Raw genomic sequence first — 15,000 nt, 5'->3', positions numbered from 1 at the left:
AATTTGCACTTGTAATCTTTAATAATGTGCCCCCCTGGAAACGACTTCTGGTCACGACTGACAGATTGCAAACTGGACTACAAATCTGACTCCATTTTGTTGGCAACACCCAACTTTTAAAGATCCGATCAGTACTGGATGAACAAAATTAAGTCCAGCCTACATTTGTTCTCATTTCAGAATTTGTTTCACTCGGATATACGTCACGATACAGAAGAAAATGACAATCTCTACTTTCGTAAAACATTCAAAACCGGCCGATGCTTCTATGCAAAGGTCCTCACAATATGAAATATACAGGAACATGTTTTTATCAGTAAGTGGAAACCAAATGAAATAAATGTACAATTGAACATAAAGGCCACACGGTTTTATAGCAACACTGCCAAGAGTAGCACAAATGATGTTCATTTTCAATGTTGTGTTTGTTTAAATCCCTTTAAGTGACAGTCATAGTGTCGAACGAAAGAAAAACAAACACGTCTTCTTCGTTTGTAAAATCCTGCTGTACCAAACAAAGACATTTTAATTACAAACCTCACATGAAAACAACAGAATTCATGTGATGTGTCTTCAAAAGCAGCATCAAAGCCCCGCCCCCACCACAGAACTCCGCCCCTCCCCTCCCCCCTGCAGCAAACGACCTGCTGTGAGCTGATAAAGGGATTAATTCAGCCTCACGTCTAATCTGTTCAATTAAAAAACTCATTCTCATATTTAAATCGCACGCCAGACGTTTTCTTTGGCTTTAACTTGAGTATCAGTTTTACTGTGAGACGCACGGGTAAATGAGGACACCAGTTTTATATTTCTGCTGTTCTGATGGAGGTCTCGGGTTTTGTGTGTTAAAGAAGATTATGTTGTCCTGCCGCCTGTCAGCGTCCTCTGCGGGGGTCTCGCGCGGATTATGGGTACCAATCACATCACACTAAAGGCCTCCAGCGTGTTTAAAACTCAAAACCAGCTCATCTGACCTGAATTACCAGCCATGATGGGCGGAAAAACACATTCAGATTCACATTTAATTCCTTCCGCTGGCTTTAGTGGTAATTTGATCATTTTGTTTGCAGTTGATTAAACGTTCTGATTAGAAACAAAAGTTATTCGTTTAACACAGTTAATGTGTTAATTGTCCTAAAAATTGTAACCTCAAACTTTGAAGAACTTTTTATACTATGTAATACATATAAACAGTCATTTGAAGTATAATAATGTAACTTTTAAATATCAATATATTCAATGTCACAGAGTTTTAAATCACACGTGCAGTGCATTGTGGGATAGAGTGTTGCAGATCACAAGCGTGTTGAGCACACTGGACAGTATAAAGTATGAGGATGTAGTATGTTAGTATGGAGTATACTGACTGTCAGGAAGCTCCCAGAGTCGTGGAGGCAGATGACTGAAGTATTCGTGATGGAGAGCCGTCTGGGCTGAGAGACGCTTCTTTGGGAAGCACTGGAGAAATCCAGAGGCCAACTCTTCTGCATGATCTACGTGACCCAACCTGACAGATAGAAACACACACACACACAGTTATAATAGTGCCAAGAACACCAGAAGCACATACAGTTTCAGGTCAATCTGTCTCTCACTCCTGCTAATGTGCGGCTTGGAAACATCTTTGTTCAGTGGAGAAAGAGCAGAATGAGTTTTGATTTGGAACACTACTGAAGGACTTCATATACAGTATATTCCAAACAGTTTTTCCGTCATCATTCAATCAAATTCATCCTTTTAAAAAACTAATGAAAGAAACTCATTATAGTTTTGTCCACAAAATTCGCTTCTGACGTTATAAATCATTCAACGTCAGATGAAAATATTCTCAAGATCATTAGAAACATATCTGAGAAGTGAAGGGAAACTTTTAATCAGTAATGTAGACTGAATGTTTGTCAGCGTTCAGAATGAATCTCACTAAAGGTTGGTGTGGTCTAATGGGGTGTTCCCCAGGGTTCAGTTTTGGGCCCTTTACTTTTTAGTCTGTACATTTCCCTCTTGGCCAACTTCTGAGGTCTCTTCGGTCTTAATTTTCATTTTTATGCAGATGACACCCAGATAAACTGTACATACATTCAGAAACTGATATTAAAGCGGCTGTTTCTTTTCTTTTACATTGTATCTCTTGATGAATTTTCTCTGTCTTAAGAGTGATAAGACTGTAGTGATGCTCATTGGTTCACCTCACCAGGTACGTAAAGCAAAGCCTTTAACCCTCAATGTGGATGGCTCAATTATACCGTTTCAAACTAAATTAAAAAATTGCTTTACATTTGATCTTCATGTTTGTAACACAGTTAAAGTATTATTTTCTCATTCGCCCATGTTGATATTTTCTGTTGCTGAAAAGTTAATCAACACTTTTGATTTTCCCTGAATTGACTATTGAAATGCATTGTTGTGGAGTCTTAAAAACCACCCTCAGTAAACTAAAGTTGGTACAGAATTCTGCTGCTCGTATCTTGACTAGAGCCAGTGCAAGAGTTCACATTACACCTATTATAGAAACCTTGCACAGGCTTCCTGTCAAGTTTAGAATTGATTTCAAAATTCTCCTGCTGACTTTTAGGCCTTAAATGATTTAGCTCCTCAATATCTGTCAGAGCTCTTAGTACCCTACACCCCAGGACGAAACCTCCGTTCTACCGCAGCTGATCTTTTAACTGTTCCGGCAACTGGATTAAGTACTATGGGCGACAGGGATTTTTCCTCACTGGCCCCAAAATGATGGAATTCTCTGCCCTCTAAGATTAAAAACGCAGAATCTCTACATATTTTTAAAACTTCTCTTAAAACTTACTTTTTTAGGGTTGTTTTTAAGTGACAAATGACTGTTGTCTTTATTTACATTTGTTGTGTATTATTATATGTATGTTATGCGTTTCATTTAATTTCTTGTATTTATTTCTGTTTGTTTATATCTTGTTGTTATTTTGTTTGAATTCTATTCTATTTAGAATTTTGGTCATGTAAAGCGCTTTGCGATGCTACTTTTAAAGGTGCAATATTAAATAAAGTTAACATTTACGTCATTTAACAGATGCTTTTATCCAAAGCGACTTACAGAGAGTTCAGGGAGCAATAAGCGATATGTCATATTGTCATAAAGTTATTATTATCAAACTCTAAATGAGAATATCCAATCGGTTTTGTTCATGTGTTACTGCTGTGTTTCCTCTTGATGTCTGAACAAATCAAATCGCTGAGATAGAATAGTTGTGTTTTGTGATTTTAGTGCAGTAGTGTGATGTGTCCTGGCTAAGAACAGACCTCTGAACAGAGCCGTGTGTAAAAACACTGAAATGAAGCCCTGCAGTCCCTTTAACAGCCAACAATCATGTGTGCGTGTGGACTTGAGAATTCAAGTGTATTTGACTGACAGATCAGAAGCGCTACAGGCTTTATAAAGACACGTTGAGTAGGTTAAAGTTGAATAAAGCTGGAGTACTGATGCTTGTGAGAAGCAGCACATGAAAGAACACACATTAAATATTCACAACTGAAATAAACAAGCATTTGTTCTGTGGTTGTGTACTTGTGAGTTTCTAAATTTCTCAACTCATGAACTGGTGAACCACACAGCCAGAGGCTTTAAGAAACATCACATTCTGCTTCACCACAACTATAAAATAACTCTGTGTCAGTCTCTCCCTAAATATAAATCTAAACTTCATTTCTTCTTTACAGCACAAAACACATTTTGTACGTGCACAAACTCACAAAACCAAACCTTTCAAGCGGCACTTGAGTGACACGCATTCACTTGCTTCAAATGATTTAACACAACAATTCATTTCATGTTTTTTATTTCTCAGATGTTTCTCTTTCACAGCTCACAGACATAAAACGCAGAGAAATACTCAAACCAAAGCCAAAAAACAACAACACACAAACATTTGATAACACTTACTTATTCCAGGCTTGCCTCAGTTTCTTGGGACTGTACACAGTAAAGCGATCTGGGAAAATAAAGACATGAAACACACAATATGAAACAGCGCTTTAATCTGACAATAATGCACAATACTATAATAATAATAAACATGATGATACGTCACATAATACATTTGTTAATTGATCCTTTTAATTATTATTGTTTTTGTGTGTGCTATTTGTCATTTGTGTATTCTCTGTTCATTTCATGCAATAAAAAAGTCTCACAATAAAAGAACAAATACAATTGCATCGTCATCTTTTAAAGAAAGCATTTTAATGAAAAATATCCTAATTCTTAACTTTTACTAAATGTATATGCCAAAAACACACAGTGTACATACTACAGTACACATGGCAGAAATAGTGAGCGCACTTCAGAACAAACATCACATCTGAATTATTTAACTTTGCCTCCTGTGGACCGGATCAACACAGACCAAAACCAGCAAATCAATTCAATCCAAAAGAACTTCATCATGATATGATCACATACCGACACACAACCAGAACTATTCACAATCCCACAGTGTCATCATGATGTATTCTAGTGTTCTTAAACTGCAGAGAGATCTTTGGTGAAGAACATGATGTGATCTGACCTCATACAGTCAGTAACACACACGCTCTGAACTCATTCTCAATCCTTTCAGTCATTAAAGAGCAGTGCAGAGCGCCCTCTGCTGTTATCATACTGAACTACACCTGTACAAACACACTGAATTCACACATCACAAAACATTTAGCATTCACTCTCATGTCAAACCTGTGTGAGTTTCTTTCTTCTTCAGAACACAACGGAAGATATTTTGAAGAATGTTGATAGTCAAACAACACTGAATTCCATTGACTTACAGTGTATGAACACAATACGATTTCTCAAACTATCTTCTGTTGTGTTCTACTGAAGGAAGAGACACATACAGATTTATTTTTTAAATATTTTTGATAAAAGAGAGCTGTACAGTCATGGAGGCTCTATGGTTGATCCAATCCAGTTTCATATACTGATTATTTCACTGCTGTATAGAGTATGAAAGTGTGAGGTTTCTCGCACATGGTCTGTGTTCACACACACGTCTTCATTATCACATCAGTTTATTCCAGAGATCTGCTCTAGACGTGTGTGTGTGATGATGTCATCGCTCAGCAGAGGGCGGTGTGCACTCACAGACTACATGAAGAACACACTGATAGTGTACTGCACCAGCGATGCCATGATTTAAGGTTTAATGTATTCAAAGATGTATTGAAAATCAAATGTAGTAAAATGAATGTCACTATATTTCAGCTGAGCACAGATGAGTCTTGAAATCTTACTGTACTTACTGTAGTCCTGTAAAACCAGGCCTCATTTTAGAAATGTAACAATGGTTTCCAATTCTATTTGTCGTAAATGAGGGTTCATTTTGTTTTATATCTCTCTCTCTCATTATATAAATATATTATAGATATTATACATCTCATTATAAGTTTTTACAGCTTTGATTCAATTAAGACTTCTGATTGAAATACATACATATTTTTTTGTATTGGTTTAAAACAGTATAAGAAATGTAAATGTTAATTAAAGTTTTTTGAAAAATAATCTCTCTCTCTCTCTATGAGCAGATGCCAAGTTCATCAGCAGGCCTTCCTCATCAATCTGAGACACACTGAGCCCGCTGGCTGATGGGATACGTGACAGCTCGTGTTCTCAGGGGTGTGTCTGTGTGTGACATTCACAGTCAGATGAACAGTGTGTGTACCTGGTTCGAAGTACGGGAGAGCAGGAACACCTGGCCATGTGTCCTCTGAGGGGGTTCCCACCACCTGCCACACACAAACACAAACACACAATTCAATCACATGGCATTGTGCTGAAGCTGCAGGACAAACCACGCTGACCTTCAGCTTTCAGACAAATACAGAAGGACATGCAGAAGTCCTGTTAGTTTGACACATTTCGGCATGAAAGTGCAGTGCAGACACAAACACATCTGTGAGGAACAATCATCAGTGGAATAAATCCTACATGTGACCTATGGTGACGTAACATCATTTAGAGAACAAACATTATTACATTGTTTTATTTTATGAGTATTTATATTCATCATATAAAATAGCATGAGAGATATTTATCTTCATTATTAGTTTCTTTTCTACATTTTGTCACACGATAGGACAAATTCTGAGACAATGAAGATTTATTTACTGAATGAAATATTCTCACATCACATCTTCGATGTTCATGTATAAGATGTGAAAGATGAACTCTCAGGGTGTTTACTGATATCATTGAGATAAATGTAAGACTTTTTAAGACCTTTCTTAAGACTCTTTCCATATGTTTTAAGACCTCATCAGTTTTCATCAGTTACATTGGCGAGACTTTAACTTACATAAACTGATAGTAAGAGCACCACTAAACATATTTCTCCTTTAGTCAACCATGTTGTTTAACATCCGGTGTAAATGGACCTCTCACTATTCACCTACACAATGACTCAATTCAGGCAGACTTTAACAAATGACCTCTTTGGACAAATATGAAAAGATGATACAATACCAAGGATTTTAATTAAGACTTTTTAATACTTTTTTAGGCCCACTTTCTCTCAATTTATTGATACATTTTTATTACGTTTTAAAGACATCCTAACGCATGACGTGTGTCCAGTAGAGGGCAGTAGTGTTCTGTATGAGCTCTGATGATGATCACAGTGACCTGAACTTAAGTTTTATATAATTAAATAATCACATGTTTATAATATCTAAATACATTAAATGTCAACACACACAAACACACAACAGACTGAATACTCCATCACACTCTGTTGATGTTCATGTTCGCTGAAACACACATTCGCAAACACACAACTAAATAATTGTGGTCACAGTCACGCATCAATCATAACATTCTGTTTGTTTTTGACATTAGACCTCGGTAACAATTCTCCTTTTTAAAGTCATAACACAATTTACAATGAGACCAAAACCTGAGTGTGTGTGTAGATGTGTGTGTGTGTGTGTGCCTGGGTGTGTGTAGATGTGTGTAGATATGTGTGTCTGTCTGGGTGTAGATGTGTGTGTGTGTGTGTGTGTGTGTGCGCGTGTGTTTGTGTGTAGGTGTGTGTGTCTGTGTGTGTGCCTGGGTGTGTGTAGATGTGTTTAGATGTGTGTGTGTGGGTGTGCGTGTAGATGTGCGTGTGTGTGTGTGTGTGTGTGTGCGCGTGTGTTTGTGTGTAGGTGTGTGTGTCTGTGTGTGTGCCTGGGTGTGTGTAGATGTGTTTAGATGTGTGTGTGTGGGTGTGCGTGTAGATGTGCGTGTGTGTGTGTGTGTCAACCACATTCAGAACAAATACATTACACATTTCCTGTCACTGAGATATGACCATTCACACAGAATCCTGTCATTCTTCTGTAGCTTTCTCTCTCTCTCTCTCTGTCTCTCTCTCTCTCACTCTCTCTCTCTCACCCGCTCTGTCTCTCTCTCTCTCTCTCTGTCTCTCTCTCTCTCACTCTCTCTCTCTCACCCGCTCTCTCTCTCTCTCTCTCTCTCTCTCTGTCTCTCTCTCTCACTCTCTCACCCGCTCTCTCTCTCACCCGCTCTCTCTCTCTCTGTCTCTGTCTCTCTCTCTCTCTGTCTAAAACAAGCCTCCACTCAGGAGCAAAAGCAATCATCAGTGTATTTTGTCTTCTATATTGAACACACATTGGGGGGAAAGGTTGAGTTGTGGACATCAAACATCAGTCACATGAATCTTTGAGATGGAGTCACCTTCAGGAACGACACATTAAACTCAACAGATGTGTTCCACACACGCCACACAAACTGTGGATCCTTCAATACAACCTAAAGTTAACGTGAAATTAAACAGAATCCAGTGAAGCAATGGTGAGTGATGTGTAAGTTGTGTAGTGTAGTATACTTCACACAGAACACAGTGTACACTTCACTGTAAGCAGGTGTCAGTACTGTAGCTAAAAATGGCGAGAGGTGAGATTACATGCAGCTGAACCGTTCACATGGTTCACTTCCTTTGATTAAGTGTGAAATGTCACATGTTTGTCTGGACAGAGGTGTCATCAGTGTCAACACAGGGACACACGACAACACTGACTAAAGATGCACTTTCTCAACATCGATGTGAAGTTATATGCAGGGCTACCGGCACAGGAACTCCCACAAAATAATCATTGAAATGTTGTAGATCAGGTTTGATAGATGACATGATGTTTGATCCTGTGGCTCAGTGGTCAGAGCATGGCAGGATTGCACATAGTCAGACACAAAATGTGAAGTATAATGCAAATATAAGTCCTGTTGGATAAAAGCATCTGCAAAATGTGATCCTCACAAACACAGAATGTTAATATAAACACAATCATATGAAAGGTCGGTGATTAAGAGTTAAAGGAACATAACTCTTCTGTACAGTGTGTGAACTGAGATTACATTAAAGTTAACTGAGACACACACCTGATTTATGTGATGTGAAACTAAGATTGTACTCGTACATGAACGTTATTATGATTTGTGTGTGTACGTGTGTCTGTGTGCGTGTATGATGAGTGTGTGTGTTAGCGTGTGCGTAGGTGTGTGTGCATGCATGACAAGCCTGGTGTGTTGTGTATGATGAGTGTGTGTGTTTGTGTGCGTGTTAATATGGGGACAAAATGTCCCGTTTTTTGGTCCCCATGAGGAAACAAGATTTTTTTGAAAATCATAAGGGGCAGAAAGTTTTGTGTTATTGTTAGATTTAGGGGATGGAGATGGGATGATTACAGTTTGTACAGTATAAACACCATTTTGTCTATGGAACATGGAAACCCAACATGTGTATGATGAGTCTGTATGTAAGTGTGTGTGTGTGTGTGTGTGTGTGTGTGTGTGTGTGTGTGTGCGTGTATGTGTGCGTTTGTAAGTGTGTGTGTGTATGTGTGTGTGTGTGTGTGTGCGTAGGTGTGTGTGAATCTTTCATAATGAAAGCAGGCAGTTCAATTGTAATGTGAAACAGAGAAATGTCAGAGTGATCACGTCTCTCACAGACACGAGTGTGCAGATATAGTTCTGTCTATATTAATCTGCTGAAGTGAATCTCAGGTGATGTTCTCTGACACACACTTCATGAATATAATCCACCAGCGGCTCACACACATCCACATCATCCAGTATACTGCAGTGTAAAATACTTCTGTGTAAGAAATACGGCAGACATTATTTCCTCAGTACTGAACAAACCTCATTACACAACACTACACTACATCACAACGAGAAATCACCTGTATCTCCAATGCTTCTCCTGAGAAAACACATCACAGTCGTCTCACATGCTGCAAAAAATGATTTTCTTACACCGTAATTCCCACTTGTTATCCAGAACAAATATCTAAAAGGCTCTTAAATCAAGCAAACATTCACTTTAAAACCAAAATACTGAGTCTTGGTTTCTCAAGTAATTAAACAAGACAACCTGAAGAGACAGTTCACCAAAAAATGAGAATTGTGTCATCATTTACTCGCCCTCTTGTCATTTCACACTTGTATGAGTTCCTTTCTTCCTCAGAACACAAAAGAAGATATTTTGAAGAATGTTGGTCACCGAACAGCACTGGACCCCATTCACTTCTATAGTCTGGACACAAAACCAATGCAAGTCAATGGAGTCCAGTAAACAACATTCTTCAAAATATCTACTTGTGTGTTCTGCAGAAGAAAGTCATACAGGTTTGACATGACAAGAGGGAGTGTAATGAGGACAGAATTCTTATTTTTAGGTGAACTTTCACTTTAATTAAAATTCTTAAGCAAAAATGTGCAAAAAAATAAAATAAAAGTTTGATTATTAATTTATTACTAAATTTAATTTATTAATACACAATCATATAAATTTATTAAACACGAATGCGATAAGTAAATTGAGTTTGTGCAGTGTGTGTGTCTGTAAATGTCAATAAACTCAAATTAGCCAAGATACAAATGTGTTATATTAAATCTCAATGTGAACTATTTCTCTTTAAATTCAATTGAAGACTCATGAAGAAAGAACAGTATGATCTGTCCCTCGATAACCTCGATAAACACCAACACAGATAAACACTGATCAAGATTTACTCGTGTGTGATCATTGTTGAGTAAATTACTCTGATAAAGTAATGAATTACTAGTTACTAATGACATATTCAATAGTGTTATTAGATTAATGTACAAATGATTCTCTACAAACAGTATTTTATTACTTATTACTAATGACTTTCTATATCCTACATCAATCTTGATAAGTTCAGTGATTCAAGGATAGACATGAAACGTCTCTTTTAATTCATTCAAATAAATCATATTAAAGTACATAAGTACTCTTATTAACTGACCAAAGTATTATACATGTGAGAAATAAAGCACAATGTTAGACTTTGAATTTTTATGTCAATTCCACGACTGCGCACACATATATTACTCACAGTATTTAGTTAAATTACATCAGAAGTAACTGTGATTAAATTACAGGGAAAAATGGAGTAATCCCTTACTTTACTTTTTCATGGGGAAAGTAATTCAATTACAGTAACTAATCACTTAGTAACTAGTTATGCTGGTTCACACCAAACGCAAACAATCATGGTCCATGCTCTCTATTACTTGTTGGATAAATTCGTTAATTTTGCGTTAGTGATGAAAACAAAAAAAAACGCGTCTATACTCGTATTTGAATTAACTTTGTTTGTAATTCACTCGCGCAAAACGCTTAATTCCCATTTGGTGTGAACCCAGTGTTACACCCAACACTGTGTGTGACAAACATACATGACCAGATCCACATGTGTGTCATATCAAGACCCTGAATGTGTCTGAATAAAACGCAGATAAAATATCAAGACACAACAGCACCAGCGTCTCTCGTCTAAAAGCAGAATGTCAATGATAAGGTCAGATGTCCACTGTGCTTCTTTCATTCTCAGCGGCCTTAAGAAAAAGACTCAAATGAAGGATAATCTGGAGGTTAAAGTGTGACTGAAGCATCGGCCGACTGCTCAGACTGACAGAGAGCGGCTCACCCGTGTGAGGAGACATCACAAAACACACCAGAGTGAAAATGTCAGAAAATGAGAAGTAACAAGCAGCCAGACGCGCTCAACCTTTCCATATGGATCAGATTCCTCCTGACAGAGAGAAACACAAACCTCAAAAAACACCTAAATCAGCATTTCCTTCAAACCAAACTTCTGCAGCGTACATACAATTCAACGTGTTCATTTTGGTTTCTTCAGAAAAAAACTCAGAGGTTGCTCTCATAGACCCGATCACAGGTCTCAACTAAAAAAAGAGAATCAAACGAGGGTGTAATTGTTGAGTCCCATGAAGAGTCTGGAGGTGTAAAATGAATATTTAATCATCTTGATTTGAGTAAATGTGATGAGAAATGTTTGAGATCTTTACTCATATTGACTGTCGATTGCAGACGAGACAAATGTGAGCTCAGTTTGACACATTGTTGACATCAAACTCTCATGACACACATTAATGAGACACAGTTTCTATCTTCTCTCTATTTAGTCTCATTGATGTCTTGGAGAAATAAGTGTGTTTGTAAGTCTGTTTGAGAGGCTCAGCTCTCGTCGTGTGCACACACGGCAGGTGTTTTTCATGGATGGATTGGGTCATTCTCTCGGTGTAAACATGTTTGACCCTCACAGCCTGAAGGCTTGTGTCACACACACCGGCCCTTCATTCATCTCACTAACTGTCCGTATGAATTATTGAAATGTCCTCAGTGTGAAGATGAATAGACTGTGTGTGACCATCACTCTCTGCTTCAATTATTATCCTCCAGATTTATTACAGCACACGTGATTACAGCACTGCTGAAATATGTATGACCACGCAGAGTCTGTCCTGTACTGCACCTGAGTAACAAAATACAAATCCTGTATATACAGACTTTACAGTCTGAAAAGACCACACGGAAAATCTGCAATCCTTTCTACATTTAAAGCAGAAAACAAGCATGAAGCAGCAGGACTTTAAACATTCTAGAGAAAAAGTTACAGCACCTTATAATTAAATGATCAAGCTGATGATGTCATTTGAAAGTGTAAAAATAGCTTTAAACTATTTGACAAATAATGAAAAATGTTCCTCATTTCTACTGTCTGGCTCAGAGCGCTGAAGAGATGAAAGACTGTATTTCTCTCAACAGCTGTATGTGCAGTGAAACTCACCAAGAATATCCTCTCCAGCTGATCCTGAATGTCCTTCATGCCCGGAAACGCTGCCACACCTTGAATCATCTCCACAAAGATGCACCCAACACCCCTGAAACACAAACACAAACCTTCAGTTGTTACTAGGCATGCACAATAAAATATTGGCCAAATTGGTATCAGTGATAAATGGTCATTTTTTGGTGTTATCGGTATCGGACAATAATTCAATTCAGGCTGTTAATGATGAATCATCTTCTCTGGTTGAACCACTTCACCTGTACGCTGCTCACAGTTAAACCCAAAACAGTGCTGTCTTTCTGACATGATCATTTACTTACTGTAACTAGTAAAACATTGTTGATGTAGATAAAGTGTGAAGATATTTATAAATGTGTACATTTTGGGAAGAAAAGCACAAATGTCAAAGGCGATTGGTGTCTGAATGCTTTCTCTCTTGACACATGTTAGACTCGTGGCTATTAAGAACACTTTTCTGGGTTGGTGTGGAAGAAAATACAAAATTTGTTTATTAAATAAAAATATACCAGAACAGTTTAAAAGTTAAAGAGCCTTTAACTAGTGTAAAGTAGGCTTGGTACATGATTTCCAGGGAAAAAAAAGAACTAATATTTAACTTGTTTTTCTTTTGTTTAGGTCTCAGAAAATGTTATATTATCATTTAGGCACTATATATCGGCTAATATATCAACGATCAGCTTCCAGTTTTAAATAATTAAGATTTGAGTGCGGCCCAAGATGGATCCTTTGTGGCATTTTATGAAATATAAAAATGTATAATATTTAAGAAAAATAAGACCACCAATCAAAAGCAGGACTTGTAACCCAAACATTGCCGGTTGAAGTCTCAGTACCAGAAGGTATTATAGGTGTGGGGAGTGAATGATCAGCGCTCTCATCGACCTTCAATACCACCACTGAGGTGAGACCCTTGAGCAAGGCACCGATTAAATTGAAGTTTAAGATTATAAGTCTTAATTTAGGGGGCCGCCAATACAAAGGGGGCTTTACAACGAAAAAGTTGGAGAACCTGATTAATGACAGAACCAAATTTCAGCATCAATATGAAAAAATACGATTAAGAAAATGTTTATTTTTCAAGTAAGCATCATTAAGTTTGATTTATAAGCTGATTAACTGTTTGCAGGTGGTTAAGGCGTTCACTATCATTTGGGAATCTGGGTATAAATTGTGGGTCTATTCCTAGTAACTTGCACTGCGCTTCCTTGTTAATAGTGGTGCGTTAATCTTTAAAACATATTCCTCATACATTATCTTGCCTCCCATCATGGAATAAAAGTCATTGATACAATATTTCTTTCTGAGCGCGAATCACTGTGTATAAGGTAATAATTGTGGGTCCCCTTTCCACTATACACACTTGTGTATGTCACGTGTAATGCTTTTAGTGATATTACATTTTTTTACGATGTCTGAGATGGCACACCCCATGGTGCAACACAATCTCACCATACCACTTGGCAATCCTACAATCATTCCTTCCAAATTTGATGAACAGCTGTCCTTCAATCATCACATTGCAAAGACAACACGGTCATACCGCTATGCCTCATTCAACATTAGAGAGGTTAGACCCTATCTCACTGAGCATCCTTGTCCAGGCCCTGGTCATCTCAAGGTTGGACTACGGCAATGCTCTTCTTGGTCTTCCTGCAAAGTCTATCAAACCACTCCAGCTGGTTCAGAACGCAGCAGCATGCCTCGTCTTCCAACAGCCCAAAATGGCTCATGTGACACCCCTCTTCATCTCTCTCCACTGGCTACCAGTTGAAGCCCGTATCAGATCTTGTATTGTCTAAACATCTTTTGTCTTTTCTTGACAAGTAATTGTATATTGGTTTTAGAAGTTTTAGATATTTTTACTAAAAACAAGACACAAATGCTCAGTAAGAATGTCTTTTTTTGCAGTACATCTCTTCTGTCAATACTTGACAGACAAATGAAACACACTAACCCTCTTTCTTACTCTCAACAAGCAGTGGTCTAGCTTTTGTTAAAACTAGTAACTTTGTATTAGCACCTGTATTGCTCCAGTATGATATTAGCTTATTGCTCCCTAAACTCTCTGTAAATCGCTTTGTATAAAAGCATCTGCTAAATGTATAAATGTAAATGACCTTCACTCTTAGAATGACTAAATTCAGATTCTCCTGCTCCTGTGGCAGACGTGTGACGAGACATAAGTTTAGGGATGAGACTCATCACAGTCCGGCAGAAATCATGCTCATCTCTGTTCTGACACTTCATAGAGTATCTGCAGCATTTGACATGAACGTGTGACGGTGACGAGAGGAAATAACAACCGCCACATCACCATCAGACACCCACTGCCACGTGGATGACTGCCCTCAGGATCACACCGCCTGCTCTCTCTCTCTCTCTCTCTGTCTCTCTCTCTCTCTGCTCTTTAATTGCCAGCGGTGGGCTGCAGCTTGGGTCTGGCCTGGGCTCAAGGGGTCCCTGCGGAGTGGCCGGCTACAGCTCATTTCACAGGACAGCAGCTCATCTCATATGGACAAAAAGTAATGCAGTCTGCTTTTTACCCCAACATTTACTTCATACATTGATATCTTCCCCTTAAATGATGAATTATTGACACAGAGACGTTAGTGATGACAAAGTTACATCTGTCTTCTGTAAATCTTGAATATGTTTTGACGTAATCTTGTATTTGTGATGTGTTGAAAAGATATGACGCTTGTAAAAAGTCTGTTTTTAGACCTGCTTTTTCCAACCTTTTTCCACCAACTTATTTTTTTTCAATTCCATACCTTCATATTTAAAGCATAAGTGAAGAATTATCCATGAATATTTAACTGAAATAATTGTCATATGTTA

General features: G+C 37.9%; 1 protein-coding gene across 6 annotated transcripts in view; it reads right to left on the bottom strand.

Moving 5' to 3' along the window:
• Positions 1-15,000, bottom strand: part of cdk14 (cyclin dependent kinase 14) — a 116,096-nt gene that overhangs the window by 22,715 nt on the left and 78,381 nt on the right. For all 6 annotated transcript variants that reach the window (XM_056761725.1, XM_056761726.1, XM_056761730.1 and 3 more), the window contains 4 exons: positions 12,139-12,232; positions 5,685-5,748; positions 3,914-3,962; positions 1,368-1,507 (listed from right to left, as the gene is read on the bottom strand). In XM_056761725.1, the coding sequence (XP_056617703.1) occupies positions 1,368-1,507; positions 3,914-3,962; positions 5,685-5,748; positions 12,139-12,232 (347 nt within the window). The remainder of the gene's footprint in view (positions 1-1,367; positions 1,508-3,913; positions 3,963-5,684; positions 5,749-12,138; positions 12,233-15,000) is intronic.

Source organism: Triplophysa dalaica, chromosome 12, assembly GCF_015846415.1.
Source record: "Triplophysa dalaica isolate WHDGS20190420 chromosome 12, ASM1584641v1, whole genome shotgun sequence".
Taxonomy (NCBI): Eukaryota; Metazoa; Chordata; class Actinopteri; order Cypriniformes; family Nemacheilidae; genus Triplophysa; species Triplophysa dalaica.
Note: the sequence above shows the minus strand (reverse complement) of the source record. Positions and strands in the feature narration are given on the sequence as shown.